This window comes from Nannospalax galili, unplaced genomic scaffold (genome assembly GCF_000622305.1).
Source record: "Nannospalax galili isolate Female #2095 unplaced genomic scaffold, S.galili_v1.0 scaffold1200, whole genome shotgun sequence".
NCBI classification, from domain to species: Eukaryota; Metazoa; Chordata; class Mammalia; order Rodentia; family Spalacidae; genus Nannospalax; species Nannospalax galili.
The window spans coordinates 1,568,227-1,584,020 of record NW_008347131.1 but is presented as its reverse complement, the minus strand read 5'-3'; the positions used below and the strand labels follow the sequence as shown (position 1 = coordinate 1,584,020).

General features: G+C 44.6%; 1 protein-coding gene across 2 annotated transcripts in view; it reads right to left on the bottom strand.

Annotated features, from left to right (window-relative positions):
* Window positions 1–15,794, bottom strand: part of Ptprj (protein tyrosine phosphatase receptor type J) — a 170,122-nt gene that overhangs the window by 49,759 nt on the left and 104,569 nt on the right. For both annotated transcript variants that reach the window (XM_008843633.3, XM_029568550.1), the window contains exon 2: window positions 878–896. In XM_008843633.3, the coding sequence (XP_008841855.2) occupies window positions 878–896 (19 nt within the window). The remainder of the gene's footprint in view (window positions 1–877; window positions 897–15,794) is intronic.

The window sequence follows — 15,794 nt, the reverse complement described above, 5'->3', positions numbered from 1 at the left end:
GGTCATAAACCAGGGCACATAGTGCTCTCCACTGAATGTATTTAGCTTTATTTAAAATATTATTAGAAAAATTAATTAAATATTATTAGAAACGTATTCTTATTTCTCTTATTTTACTATAGACCAGCAAAAGAACCAGTACTAGGCCACAAGAGGAACTCAGCACTCCACATAATACTGGACAATCTCCAGGGAGGGGGATGCTTTGTTTTGCTTGAATTTCCTAAGGACAGAGCCCAGAACTTCAGGCATGCTAAGCAAATACCCTACCACTGAGCTCCATTCAAAAGCAAAATATACAGGAGGCTATCTCCATTTTCCCAGAGATTTTATAATTCCACAGCATTTTTTTTTTTCTTGAGATAGAGTATCCATGTAGCCCAGCTGACATGGAACTACTATGCAGACCAGGCTGGCCTCGCTCTCACAGAGATCCACCTGGCTCTGACTTCCAAGTGCTGGGATTAAAAGTGAGCACCACCAGGACCAGATAACAGCATTTTTTAAATGCACTAAGGTAACAACACAAAAAAAGTACTTATGAGATAACGGCATATAAAATATAAGAGTACAGTCTTACAGTTTGAATTAATTTGCCTCACCCATAGGTGTTGGCTGGCAAAAGAAAAATCACAGAAAATTCAGCTTAGAAAATATAGAACATTTTAGTCACGGATGTTGAACAATTAGCTGAATTTTCCTTTCATTTTCTGTTTCTATCTTCCACCCCATTTCTTAGGAAAAAATGAAAAGTAAGTGGGTTTTAACAAATTTAAATTTTTCTGTGATTTTTTTTCACCTTTGCTGTTATGTTGCTCTGCATCCACTAGGGGGCAGTAGCAAACAACACAAGAACGGAGAGGAACATGGTACTCACCAGCACCTGCGCACAAGATCTGTAACAGAAAAAGAAAAGGGAAGTCAGCAGATTCATTCAGCCGTGGAAATGCAAATCAGACTCAGCGCAGTTGAGGATTTAATATTGGGGGTGGGTGCTGAGTGCGTTAGGCAAAGGCCTGCTGGCCAGGGTTAGGGTTTCTCTGGGCATTAACTACAGGGAAAGCACAGGTCAATTATAAACAAAGGATTAACTGGATTTTGAGGAGGCCCTGGGCCTTTGGAAAAACCTAGAGTTTTTCCCACAGACATATGCGACAGGGAAAAGCTCCGAAGGCCTGTGCTCCCTCCTGCCCGTGTGAGGTGAACTGAGGCAGATCAATAAAGGAGCAAAGTTAAGATGGGCCAGAACATAAGTAAATAGGGAACAGCAGGCCCTTCACCAGGGTCATGTCCAGGGCCTGCCTGCGCATAAAATCACAGAAAGCGATTTTTCACTCTACCAAAATTTATCTTCTTTATTCTCTCAGTAGAGAGCAGTAATTTTTTAATTATTTGGGGAAAATGAGTGAAAGAGACTTAAAGATCTAGTTGACAATGTCAATCTGTAAGCTTTAGATGAAGGGGGTCTTTCAGTCACATTATTATCCACACCATAAATTAGTTCCCTAAAGCCAAAAGTAATTTGAGGTTGTATGTTCCATTGTTTCTTAAATATATGCTTTTGGTAAGTGGAATTTTCAAAGTATGGTGTTCATGAAGAAGATAATCAAAAGGGGGGAAATGTCCTCCAACTTCTACCATACCTCAGTGCCCCTCACATTCTTGAAGCTGATTTAACCCCTTAGAACCTAAGCACTCTTCCCTGAATGTTCCATCTTTCCAAAGGCCTGGTCAAAATGCCAGCCCTGCAGTGAGTTTCTTCTCAAACCACAAATGAAAATTCATACCCTTTATCACCTGTCTCCTCCACAAGAGAAGAAACGTAGCGTACACTGTAGGCACTCAGTGAATGCCACAGAAAGGAGCAAATGAGCTGATGAGGGATGAAAGAGTTTCCCAAGGTCCCCCCAAACTTTCCACTCCCTCATCGCTTGGGCCTAAATGTTCTCAGCTCATTCTTACGCCCTTAGTCCCTGCCCCTCAAGCTATGTGATACATCAATCCACACAGTCTATGACGGATCCGAGGAGAGAGAGGAAAAAAGAGGAGCCCGTGGCTAGGTAGGTGGCAAATGGAAGCAAGAATATTTTGCCCAGTAGTTGAAAAAAACATTGAACTACAAAACCTTGATGCTCTAAGATAGCTGATCCTGGCACCTGTCCAGGCGGTCTCTTCAACTCTATACACCTATAAGGTCTACCTTAAATCACCAAAGATCTGCATCCTGCCCTCAAGCTGTTTATATGAAAGTAAGGGAAATAATGGAAAGAATTCAAGGTAGAAAGCACCTGTCACTCAGGTAACAAGCCAGTATGGTGCATCTACATGGGCCAAGCAGTCCACCCAAGTCCACATCTGGTGCTGCAGCAGACAGCCTCAGTGTCCCAGGAAAGAGGACAGGGCTAGCTACACCCTAAGAAGATAAATGGTCCCATTTCCCACTCCCCATGTCCATCTTTTGGTAGGGGAAGTCAAGCACAGGCAGGTGCAAAAGTACTGTGTGCCTCTCCATCTGCATCCCTTACGTCAAAGGCACAAGTAGAAGTGCAAAGATCACATTTTAGAGGAAAAGGCAAGATTAAAATCACAGCTTTGAGTCTGGGTGCTCCATGTGTTTGATCCAATGCACATACAGTGTTGACTGCTGAGCTGTGTTCTAAATGCTCTCAACCATTAATTCAATCCTCCAAACAATCCAGAATGGGTAATTAATGAGGAGGTGAACTGTGGGCCTCAATCTGTAGCTTGGTGCTCAGACTACAGAGTCCCTGTACATAACTACTAGCTACACCACCTCTCAAGTGGAAATATACCAGGGCTTAGGTAAGATGTTAAAATTAATTTCAAAATACATATTATCAGCAAGTTCCTTTCTAATCTTAAATATAAAATAAAACAGAAAGCAAGCAGGCTAAGAGTGCCAGGTTTTTTAACTCTCAACCCTCTCAGAGGCCTCCCACAAACAAGCCTGCTGGGTCTCTGTGAGGCTCAAAGCAAAGCAGTGGCCACTGTAAAAACACATGGTATCACCTCGCTGGCCTTCCTCACCTCCTGGACCTGACTTCCAAATAAGGTGTCAGCACTTTCCTCTGACTCCAGGGGACCTACGGTACTCAGCCTAGAATAAATGTACCTAAGAGTCTACATGGGGCTCCTGGGGAAGAACTTCCTACCTAATAAAATGGAGTACATGAGGAAAAAATACTGCATTGCTTCGGTGAACTTCATGGGTCAGCCTGTGATGCCGGGGGGCTGCTGCAGCTGCTCTGATGGCTGCAGGGAATGACCAGACTTGAATCCCTGAGCTGCTAATTCAACCGAAGGACCCTTCTACACCTCCAGACACCTTGCCAGGGGAGACAGATACCACTTACTACTTAAAATACTTGCTTTTACATTGTTTATTATCTGTAACAAAGTTACACTAGTTCACACAAGGTCATCAAAGTGAGGTAAGTGACTTTCACGTTAACTTCACCTTCACAGGTAGAAACCCTGAGAGAACAGTGATTCCTCTTCCAGGATCACAGAGGTGGTCAATCAGAACCACAGCCAGAATCTCAGCCCAGGCCAGCCACACCTCCAGCCTTTTCCACAAACTACAGATAAAAAGATACCAGTAAAGGGTACCTATTGGATACCTGGCCAGGTGGGCCCATCACAAATACTTTAAAGAATACCATCAACAGAAAGCTTAGCTTTCCCAAATGGAAGTCAATGTCTGCCTGTGCTGAGGGGGTGGGGGGGTATTGTAGACCAGCATCCCCAAGCTCGAATACTGCTCCCCAAAGTTACCTACAAAGGGAGTCTGGGGGACAACTTCCTAGCTGTTGACAGCTAGATATGGAGAGAAGAAGCACAGTTCCCTCTCTGCTCCTACTGGAAGACAGGAATCTTCCTGAGACTGTCCTCCCTCCATTAGCCATCCACCTCCAAAGGTCACCACCCCAGGTGGCCATCCCTGTAGGAAAAGCAGTAAGCATTCCACAGCCTCCTCCTGAAGAGTCTTCAGACATTCAGACAGCCCAAGGCAACAACAGGAAAGAGAATCTCCATCCACAGATAAGGGCTCAGCTGCTCAGGTTGCACAACCCTGGATCCCACAGATACTCTACTGTGCTCCAGGCACAAGAGGACTGCAGAAAGTCTAGAAAGATGAGCTGCAAGCTGGAGATAAGCCAGCCACTTTCCACTCCCTACTTCTCTCCCGGCAGAAATTAAAGCAGAAGAGGTACTGCAGACAAACTTGCAGTAGGCGCATGTCAAGCTTCAAGATCTGTTGTTCCCTTCTGGCTCTGACCCTCCAGGCCTTTCCCTTCTAACCTAGCAGTCATCATCCAAGTCATCATGGAGAGGAGTTCAACCTATGGCTTAGGGCTAGGGGAAGGAGCACGAGAAGTCACGGCCCTTGCACCTGCAGGAGAGGCGGTACTGCAACAGCACTATTACCACAGTCAAAAGGGAAAATCAACCCACTGAATGTGGTACATCCATACAGCAGAGTGTTAAGGGCTCATAAAGAGGAATGGAGTCCTGACTCCTGCTACAAGGATGACTCTCAAAAAGGTAATACTACAAGAAAGAGCTGAATATGTGACTCCACAGAAACTCAACATAGGCCTGGAGTCACCAGGAGCTAGGAGGAAGGGGAGGAGGAGCAGCAGCACAGGAGGTTTGGTGGTTTCCTTAAGGGCTGGGGAGCTCCCTAGAGGTGACAGTTGCACAATACTGTGAAACCCATAAATACTGCTGAATAGCACTTTCACAACAAAAGGAGCCATGTGAAAACATGGCTCCTTTTGTTGTGTAAATTTAATCTCTTTTTAAAATAGTATGTAGGGTTGGAGAGTCTTGCTCTGCTCTTCCTCATCTTGCTCAAGGGAAGAGGGAAAGGAAGCTTCCTGCAGGAGTAAAAAGAGAAGGGAGAGGGAGCAGGAGGAGGAGGAGAAAGAGGAGGAAGGAGAAGGAGGAGGGATGGGGGAGGAAGAGGAGAAAGGAGAGGAAGAGGAAGAGGAAGAGGAGGAAGAAGGGGAGGAGGGGTAGGGAGAGGAGAAGGGGAGGGGAGGGGGAGTAAGAATGTTCTGGCAGGCACAGAAGAGTGGAAACAACTACCCTGAACCTGAGAAACTCGATGTTGAGTCAAATACATTCTGAGGACAAGAAAGGTGGGTTTAACTGGGCATCTCCCCATGCCAGGCACCACGATCTGCATTCAGACCTCTTGCAGCATTCTGCAGGGCCACCACTTCTGGCTATGTGACTTGGGCAGGTAACTAGCTTACTCATTTCCTGGTGTCCACATCTGTCTTGATGCAGTGAGGATGAAATCATCTATTTCAACTGCTATCATTGCCAGTGTCCCCACTTTGCAAATCCTACTGACCAAAACCAATGGGCTATCTGATACTTTCCTCCAGGATTGTTTTTCCAAGGACAACTGCGATACAGAGGAAGTCACTGAGGCCCAGAGATAGTAAGAGGTGCGATGAAGGACACACAGCAAAGGACAAAGTACCCAAACCAAGCTTCCTCAGCCCCAGACCTGGATGGGGCACCCACTGCTCACTATTCCTCCACAAAGTTGCTCATACAAGTGACCCAAGATGTTTGCTGCCCTGTAGCTAAACAAAAGAAATAAACACTAAGATCGCAATGGGCCTGACACACAGAGCAAGAAAGCAGCTACGCCCTTTGTTCTGACAAAGACTTCTGGTCACCTAGGCAGACACAGACACAGACACAGACACAGACACACACACACACACACACACACACACACACACACACACACACACACACAGATTATGGTAAAGCACCTGCCTATCAACCTAAGTGCCCAGGGCCACAGAATACCCCACAGAAAGGAAGGCTTCTCCCGCTGCCTAGAGGAGCGCCTCCTGATTTGGTGCCTCCTACTGCTCTTGCCCCACCCCCAGGGCTGCCCTCCAGTTTCACAAGCACCTCTGGGCTGATAAGCCAAACCATCTCTGGGAATCAGCCCCAGTCCCAGAACTGTGGTTCCACTACAACAATCCTCCTTATCCAGGCCCTAAAGAAATATAAACTGTTCGCCCTACTTCCATGAAATCCCAGTTCAGCCAACCTGGACCTCATCGGTCCATTCTGAACACTGAATTCTTCCCAATATACAACCAGATCACAGTGACCTTACTAGGTATAGGGACCCAACTCTACATGAAAACATGGCACATGAAAACAGACCTTCCACATCCTCCTCTTATTCCTGTCTCCGAAGTGGCTATCCCATTACAACCTGTCTCACAGCCTATAAACTTGGGAAGCCCCATCCTACCCCACCCCAACCCACCCGGCCCACATATGCACACACTCATGTCATTCCTTCCTGGATCACCTACAGGAGTTTCCTCACCTAATATTCTGATTCCCCAACTTCTGTGGTCTGTCCTTATAACCCGTCCTATAGGACAGAGGCAGCCTGATCCCAGGCTGTGCCATTTCAAAGTCATTTTTATTGTCTTTTTTTTTTTTTTTTTTGGTCTTTTTGAAACAGGGTTTCCCTGTAGCCCCAGCTGTCCTGGAACTCACTATGTAAACCAGGCTGGACTCCGCCTGTCTCTGCCTCTCAAGTGCTGGGATTAAAGATATGTGTCACCACACCCAGCCACTTTTATCTTTTTAAGCTCCCAGAACATCCATGCATATAAAATTAACAAAAACGAGAACGAGGTAAATCTGCACTCTATTTTGTTTCCATCCTGTTAGATTATGGCTGTGACTCTATCTAAACCCTTTATTTGTAATATTAAAAAAGACCAAGGCCTAAGTAGGTCCTTTCGTAAGCACTGAAGGTAAAAGCCAGGCTCTGCTCCCTCATTCAGGCTCTGCTCCCTCATTCTCTCTTCTACTCTGTGTGAAACTAAACAGACCTGCCAGGTTATTCTTTCAAAAGCATGCAGTATCAGTCTGGACCCTAGCAGAGATAGATGATACACTCAGTCAGAGGAAGTGAGGACAGTTTAAAACAGTGTAAGGTGAAGGGAAGGCAACAAGGAATGTGCAAGAATCCTGGGGTGTCACAGCAAAGAAAGAATGAAGCAACAGGCTGAGGGGTGCCTTTCCCCATCTCTGGCAGGGGCTGCCCACTAGGCTGTCCCAATGAGAACTGGAGATCAAGGGCACCCCTGGTGTAGAACATAAGAATCAGCCTCCTCTTGGTAGGCAGCACAGGATAGAGACAGGTAGGCAAGAGTCCACAGGGGTACACAGAAGATCAGCACAGAGCTCATGTTAGTATGTTGCAGAGAGACAGTCTGGTAGATTAGAGCCAAGGGTAGCCAGGAGGTTCAGATTCAACTTCCCCTGGCCCTTGTGCTCTGGGACTTGAAGATCTCACAGAGGCATCAATTTCATCAAATATAAAATGATGGAAGGGGGCGCTGGAGAGATGGCTCAGCAGTTAGGAACACTGGCTGCTCTTGCAGAGGATTGGAATTGGTTCCCAGCACCCACATGGCAGCTAACAACCATCTGTAACTCCAGTTCCAGGGAATATGATGCCCTCTTGTGGCCTCTGTGGGCATTACATATATGGGTATACATATACACGTAGGTAAAACACTCATACACATAAAATAAAAACTAAATTTTAAAAAATTAAGAAATATACTGGTGACTTTACTCTTTGGTTATACTTTCTTTTAGGGTGTTTAAGACCATACAGTTGGCCCAAATAAGTCAATTTATTTTTGCACGTAAGGTCGTTTGAGGATCTACTCCTTGGGGGTCACATGGGCTTGGAAGGAGTCCCTGTCTCCTTGACCATGGCTGGCTTCACTTGGAAGCAGAGAGATGTTTCCTCTGAGTTGACCCTCCTCTTTGTAGACTGGACACTGGTTCAAGTCCATCTCGTGGGATCTCCATGGCCTCCCTGAACAAGAGGACAGGTGACTCACCACAGTTACAGGACATTTTGAGAGACATTCCATAGTCCCCTGGAACTCAGTCAACCTTGGAGGGTAAGAGACAAAAACTGTCCTTTAAGTCCTTCTGACCAAATTAGTACAGGCCTCAAAGTGTGGCTGTTAAACATCCAATAAAGTTAGTTCCACCAGTCTGGTACTTTTAATTACCATGTGCTATGTAGATAAAGTTTGGGTAAAAAAACAAATATTCTCAGATAAATCTTGACTAAATATATATTTTGTTCCGTAAACTAGATGACTAAACTATGGCAGACAGAAGAAAAATGAGGAATCCAATAGACGGATGCTTTTGGAAGCCCTTGTCAAGAAATTCCAATGGACTCTCGTATGAACATTTGAGAATTGCCCTGTTCTGACGTTTTTCTAGTTCCCTGTCTAGAACTTGTAATGCTAACTACTCTTGCCTTTACTTCTCCTTCACATCTTCAATTCACCAGTCAAGAACTTTCTTTTCCCCCTACAGATAAGAGTAATGCAATTTGGGAGTCTTTTAGATAGATCCACTGAAGGGGTACTCCAATTGCCTCATCCTGCATCCCTATTCAGCATGGAAGAAGCCAGAGCAGTTTGTGTCCCAATTCCCTATCCGCAATTTGGGTAACCTCTTCAGAGGATAGTGTGGTAAGAATAGGAGGTAGGAATTGGCTAGGCAGTTAGGGTAAAAAGACCCCAAAGAAAAGTAGCCAGTTTCTTGGCTAAAACTCTCAATGTCATTGGGCCTCTTAGCAACATACTCTGTTCCAAAGACTAAAAATGTCGAAAGTATTTGGGAGCTTTTATCTAATCCTTAAAAGATTTTAGGGTTACCTCTTCAGAGGGGGTAATTTTAGAGTAGCAAAAAGCCCCATAAAAAATAAGAAGAAGAAAGAGTACATGAAGTTATGAAAAAAAAAAAAGTGATGGGAGATATGGGAGGAGTTGGAGAGGAGGAAGTGGGCATGGATTTGATCAAAATACCTTATATGCATGTATGAAATTCTCAATAAATTATTTTTTTTAATTAAGGTGATTTACACCTAGGTCTGGCCGACTCTAAAGGGCCTTAACCCCTCCAAGGAAGCACTAGGCTGCCTCATCTTCTGGCAAGACTCAGTGGACATCAGGAAACCCAAGGGCAATTCCAGAGCTGAAGATCACAAATCCCAGCTTGGCCTGGGCTTTGGGGACAGGTTCCATCAGCCCATTTGAACTGACTGAATAAAGCATCTTTTGCAACATTCTCAAAAGAAATGGGCTCTGGGGCTCAAGCCACCGAACAGCCTAGGTTTCAGCAAGTGACAAAGTTTCAGGTTTTCTATTCTACGCGTGTTCAAGAGTGGGTAATGACTGACTGAATAGCACAATGGGTAACAATAGACTCTTTATCCTTCTAAAACCAAACCCACACACCATATGACAATAGTTATTTTTACTCACTGACGAAATTAACCAAAATGTGAACCGCTTCAAGCAACGTTTAAAATCAAATAGCATTTATGGGGTTTGGAGCCAGCTAGGAGTCTGATCTGAAAGGCCACCATTCTTCCTAGCTCTCATTTCTCTCTTTATGGCTATTACCCAAGAGCTCCCTAAAATATAGGCCCCAGAAAGGTAAATCATTGACTATGAAAATGGCACACTGTGTGGGTCCTCCCACACAAAAGCCAAGCAACAAACACCATGGCTAAAAACTTCCCAGGGGCAGAGGTCACCTTGTGGCCTTAGTACCTGGCATTCAGTCCACCATGGAGTCCAAAGGCAAGGGCTTAGCAGGACAGCAGGCAGCATGACAAATGGTCAGGTGCAGCAAGATGAGAACAGACTGGTTTACTCTACCTCTTTTGCAAATACATGACTCTGAACTTGATCCTGTCATGCACAAGGGTCAGCATCACCCATAACTCCATACTCGCAAAATGCCAGGCAAGGCTTCAGTGGAAGACATGAGCATCATCCATACTAAAAAGCCTGCCTGGCTCCTCTCTTCCCTCTTGGGACAACTGAAGGCATCATAGCCTCTTCTGAAGGCACAGAAAGAGTAGCCAGAGATTCTATTTCAGTGAGGCCACATGAACCTTGAAATGCAGAGCTGAGGGTGACCTCAGAAAGTCTAGGCCAGAAGCTTCTGTGAATATTTTTAGCAGAACTAGTTTTTTCAAAAAGAATGGTAAGAATAACATATATGAACACAGATCTACATTTCACCCTTATCTATGTATATATGATCATATATACGTGTCTATGTATACTAGGGTGTATACGTCTTGCTCAAACCTCAAGTGACTCTTCATTTTTAAGGTAATCTGTGTATAAATAAGTCAAGACACTGACAGTCTCCACTATATTCAGATTTCACATGCCCACACTAAGAAGGCGATACAGGAGGATGGCAAATTCTAGACCATGGAAAACAAACAAGACCCTGTCTCAGAATACAATAAATAAATAAATAAATAAATAAATAAATAAATAAATAAATCTTAACTTTTAGTGCAATCGGTGTTTGTACAAATAGTTTCATTACAATTCCAAACACACTCAAATTTGGGGAGGGTGGGTTAAGGATTTTTTTTTTTTATTTTACTTTTAGTTATGTGTTTATATGCATGCCTGTGGGCAGACATGTGTTAAGGATTTTTTTTTTTTATTTTACTTTTAGTTATGTGTTTATATGCATGCCTGTGGGCAGACATGTGCATGTGTGAGTGAAGTTATCTGTGGAGTCCAGAAGGAGTTGGATCCCTTAAAGCAGAGTTACAGGTGGTTGTGAGTCACCTGGTATGAATGCTGGGAACTGACTCTAGTCCTCTGCAAGAGTACACACTCTTAACTGCTGAGCCATCTCTCTAGCCCCAAATGATCTTTTTTTTTTAATGAAGCTCAAGTATCTATGGAATGTTCAATGGATCTCAGGGAGCACAAGCTGAAAACTACTGATATGCCTACCCTTGGACTTTATGAAGGTAGAAAGTAGGTCCCACATAGCTCAGTAAGTCCACTGTGACCACACTGCATGGAAACTGAGCATCAATCCCCAAACAGCACAGAAGGGTTCAGCATCTCATCTACATAGAGGCAGAGGACCCCAATCTTTCTCCTCACCATGTAAGTCTGGAGGTACTAAATCTAGTATCAGCATCTTTTGTTTAACTAATGGTTTTATGCGTGTGTGTGTGTGTGTGTGTGTGTGTGTGTGCGTGCGTGTGTGTTCATTTCTTTATGAGATAGGTTGTATGTACTATATTGCCTAGAATGACCTTGAATTTTCAAGCCTCTCTCCCCTCCATCTCCTAAGTATTAGGGTTACAGACATGCACCAACATGCCTGACTTCCCGTGGTGTTTCTTAAAATCTTAAATCTTTAAAAACAGGAAGACTTGGCATTTTTTAAATCCTGATGTTTGGCATCATAAAAAAAAAATGATTTCTTATCTGGCCACATTCAAGCCATTATCTGGATCTGAGCATCACTCTCTGTGGGTAAGTGCTTAATAAAAACAGCCACTCCCAGGACTGTCACCCCAATGCTGAGGACAGCTGGCAGTTGCCAAGCAACATGTAGCCCACACACTGGTTTCCTCTATCAAATGTGAGTATATGAAGGACTAAGAGGCAGCATGACTTTTCATGGTTTAGCACATTCTACTCACTTATGTGAGTAGCTACCTGAAAACATTTGAGTGTTCGCCTTTGATGGTCACATACTCTGCAATCAAAGAACACAGGTTACGATCACTGAGCTTACTTTCTGAGTTTCTCTCTGAGGAACAGATTTCTGGAGAATATCAGGTGTGAATAACATCCACAATGAGACTATACCCTGTCCCATTTCTACCTACCCCTAAATTCTCTCCTTATCCCCTAACCTGTTCCCCAGTCATGCTACCAACTGTACTCACAAATCCACACCTCCAAAAGAGCAAACTACGAGGCAGAGAGCTGCTGCTCTCCAACTGAAGACTGCACTGTACAACTGAGGAAGGCAGAGATGAGGTAGGGTAGGAAGTCAGTGGAACTTGGCATCAGGCCTGCATTTGAATCCTGACACTGCCACTTTAATTAGCAGAGGCCCAAGCCAGTGAAGTAACTTCTTGAGTTTTCTCATCCACACTGGTATGTATGACATCGTCCAGACCAAACTGCTATTGAGCCTTAATTCCAAGTTGGGGCTGTCCTGAGAGATAAGGACAAGTGAGAGGGCTTAGGTCACGGAGGCTCGGCCCTCATGAAGACCCAGCCCTCATGAAGGCACAGCCTTTCTCAAGCAAGTGCCTGCTCTCACAAGACTAGGCTATCCCAAGAGCAGGCTTTTTGAGGCCTTATGAGGCAGGGTTTCCCCCATGTCCTGCCTCTTCTGAACACATCTGCTTGCCTTTCTACTTCCTGTGGAAGCAGCAGGAGGCCTTCACCAGATACAGCCACCCAATCTTGAGCAGTCACAGTCATGCACCATATTGTCCTGTCTCTGGTATTCTGTTTCCGCAGTGGGGGTAAAAAACACTCAAACAATTTGCAAGCTATCTACTCTGCAACCTTTGTGCCAGGTAAACCCAGCACTTAAGGAGGCTGGAGGGTCATGAGTTTGAAACCAGTCTGGGCTACTCTGTGTGTATGTGTGTGTGTGTGTGTGTGTGTGTGTGTGTGTGTGTGTGTGTCCAGAAAGAAAAAAGACTTGTTATATCCAGCAGGCTTGAAGCAGAAATTATGCAGCCCTTGGAGGCACAGCAGGACTCTATGAATGACAGCAAACACCAGGCAGGCACTATAAAAGTGTGCCACACAGTTACTGCACTGGAAGTAGAAGGACACACCCTGAAGACAATTAGCAATAATGGTATCTAGCTGAAGCAAGGGAGGTTAACATATTGGTAAGTCTCAGAGGCAAGCATTTGAATTTCACTTGTTTACAATTGATAATTTTCATAACTGTAAGAAAACAGCTAGGGATATGTGGGATATCTCTGTAACTTCCTTGAATTTTGCTGTGAGCCTAAAATGCTCGAAAAACCAAAGCGTTTTTTAATTGTATAAATAGTATTTACCTCACAGGATTGTTGTGACAAGTATTAAGTCATATAATCCACATGAAGCATTCAGAATACAAGGAGTTCACAATAAAAATTAACTGTTATTTTAATTACTACCATTGGCAGGGCCTCCAAAAGGCAGGCTGGAGTGATGAAGCACAGAGAAGCAGGCTATCTCATGAGACTAAGGAGAAGCTTGCTCAGGAATGGTGGCACCTGCCTACAATCCCACCACTCAGGAGGCTGAGGTGGGAGGACCTCCAGGTCAAGATCAGACTGGGATACATACAGACAAAAAAGGACAAAGAAAAAGCAAGACCCAAAAGATGATTCTGCCGATGCAGAAGACTGAACAGCAATTCAGGTTCGCCTCACAAAAGGAAGAGCTTGGGCTAACTCCCAGACTGCGACCTAGAAGCCTACTGTTGCCTGCTATAGCAGAGCTGCACTGAGTCCCCAGTGAAACTATCTTGCCTCAGCCCCAGGAGCACCACATTTCATACAAAGGCACCATCAGTCCCACTCCTCACACCTCTTCCCTGGGTCTGCCAAATATGGCTGAGAACCCAGGACCTTGGGTCCCCTTTTCCCCGTGTACCAGAACCCTGAGTCTTCAAACAGAGGATGACTGGGAAGCTGATGTAGTACACAGGAAATGACAGATAACTTTCAACAGCTCATCCAACCTAATTAATGAATGCTCTGAACCAGAAGGTCAGTCAACTTCATCTATAAAAAGCCAGAGAATAAATATTTTATGTTCTGCAGGATGTGCAACTCTGCCAGTATTCTCACCTGTGAATACACAAATGCCCATGACTGTGTTCTAATAAAACTTTATCCATAAGCATATTTGGGTTTCACATAATTTTTACATTATAAAATATTATTCCTTGCTTTTTCTCTCAACCACTTAAAAACATAAATGCCATTCGGCAAAAGCAAGCAGTGGCTATGGTTTGCTTGACCCTGCCCTAAATCACATGTTTATGCTGAACAGAATCACAAGTACACACTTGCAGCAGCTCAGAGTATGGGACCTGTGGTCAAGCCCTGGAACCACATCCTAGTTCTGACAATCATCACCTACAGCACTGAACTATGACTCAAACTCCTCATCTGAAAATAAGGATTGCATGCATACCCTCCTCAAACACTTGAGAGAATTACATGAAATGGTACTGGGCACCAGGCATGTTCAGGAAAGGATGACTGTTAGTATTACTGTCACTGTCTCCTTGCTTTGGGCTAGATTTCAACCAGCTCAATTTAAGAAAGCACTCAGGGTCTCTCAAGGCTGGTCTGGGTTTCCAGTTGTCTGATAAGATATGGGAAGGAGTAAAGTCTTTTTTAATGAATACAGAGTATTTGGGAGATGAAATAATTTGAAATGTGAATCTGCTGTCAGCAGAGGCTGGTGCCTGGTGATCAGAGCAGAGGGTGAACAAAGCTGCCTGACTGAAGCAGGCCCACAACACCCTGTACAATGTAGCCTGACCTCCTCTGTTGGCATTTAGCATGAGCCAACACACCTAGCTCCAGAACAAACTGCCACACACTTCACATATACCAGTTCCTCACTCATCACCTCTCCCAATCAGTACCAGATCTCCAGGGCAGGGGACAGAGCTGGCCTGGCCTGCCTAGGGTAAAGCTGAGCCAGATGTGTGTGAACTTCAGGGCCTTGAGGGCAACCAATGACAGCATATATGACCAGTCAGAATATAGAATAAAACTTCAAGGGTTATCTATCCCAGTCTACCTCTGTTTAGAGATAAGGAAACAGAGGCCCAGGCAAGTCCAACAAACTTGGGTCTGAAATGTACTCATCCATCCCCAAGTTTGCTGACTCAACATATACCAGGCCCTCTTCACAGGAGGGCCATGGAGCAAGCTTCCTCGTCCCAAACTGCTCAAAGGGCAGCAAGACAGACAAAGAAACACACAAGGGTTTTGGGTTCTCGTCCCTCACTTTAGGTGGAATCAGGTCGTTTGCTGTGGACACTATTATTTGACATTCTCCCACTTTACAACTTGCTTTGTCCTCTGAAGTTGACAGTGTACAACAGATATAATCAATGCCTCTTTAAAGGAAAAGTGAGACATAAAAAATAGATCTCACATGCCACGTGCATTCTTCCACATATCAGCACAACTCAAATTCCTCAAATAACCCATGCTGTCATCTCTGACTACCTATTCTGTTCCTACTACCTAGAAAGTAAGAGCGTCTTCATCTCCTCCTTTGCTGAATTGTGGCTCATTGTTCTGTGATGATACCATCATAGAACTTCACAGAATTCCTTCCCCCAGAAGGACCTAAGGTTCCTTTCCTTAGTAGTTGTGCCGGGTGGTAACCTAGCACTTACTAACAAGGTACTGTCACTGTCCATCCAACTGGGAGCTTCTTGGAAGGGACCTAACAACTCACACCTAGCACAGTGGCCAGATAGGCTGGCTGGTGGATGGACAGATGGACGGATGGATGAATAGATGATAAGCAGGAAGGTAGGTAAAAAGATAAAAGTGGGGAAAGAGCTTAGGCACAAGAATTAGATTGGATCTGAACTCTAAACAGCAGGAAAGAATAAAAGAGCAATTGAACCAAGAAAAAGAAATTTGAGAGAAAAAACACAGTAGCAACAAAGTACAAGAAGTAAGGGAGCTAGGGAGCTGGGTCAGGCAGTAAAAGTGCTTGTCACAAAAGCATGAAGACCTGAGTCAGAGTCCCAGAACCATGTAACAGCTGGTCTCTGCACCACGTACCTGCAACCCCGGGGCTACTCTAGCACTGGAAAGGCAGAGACAGGCGGGCAGATCCTGG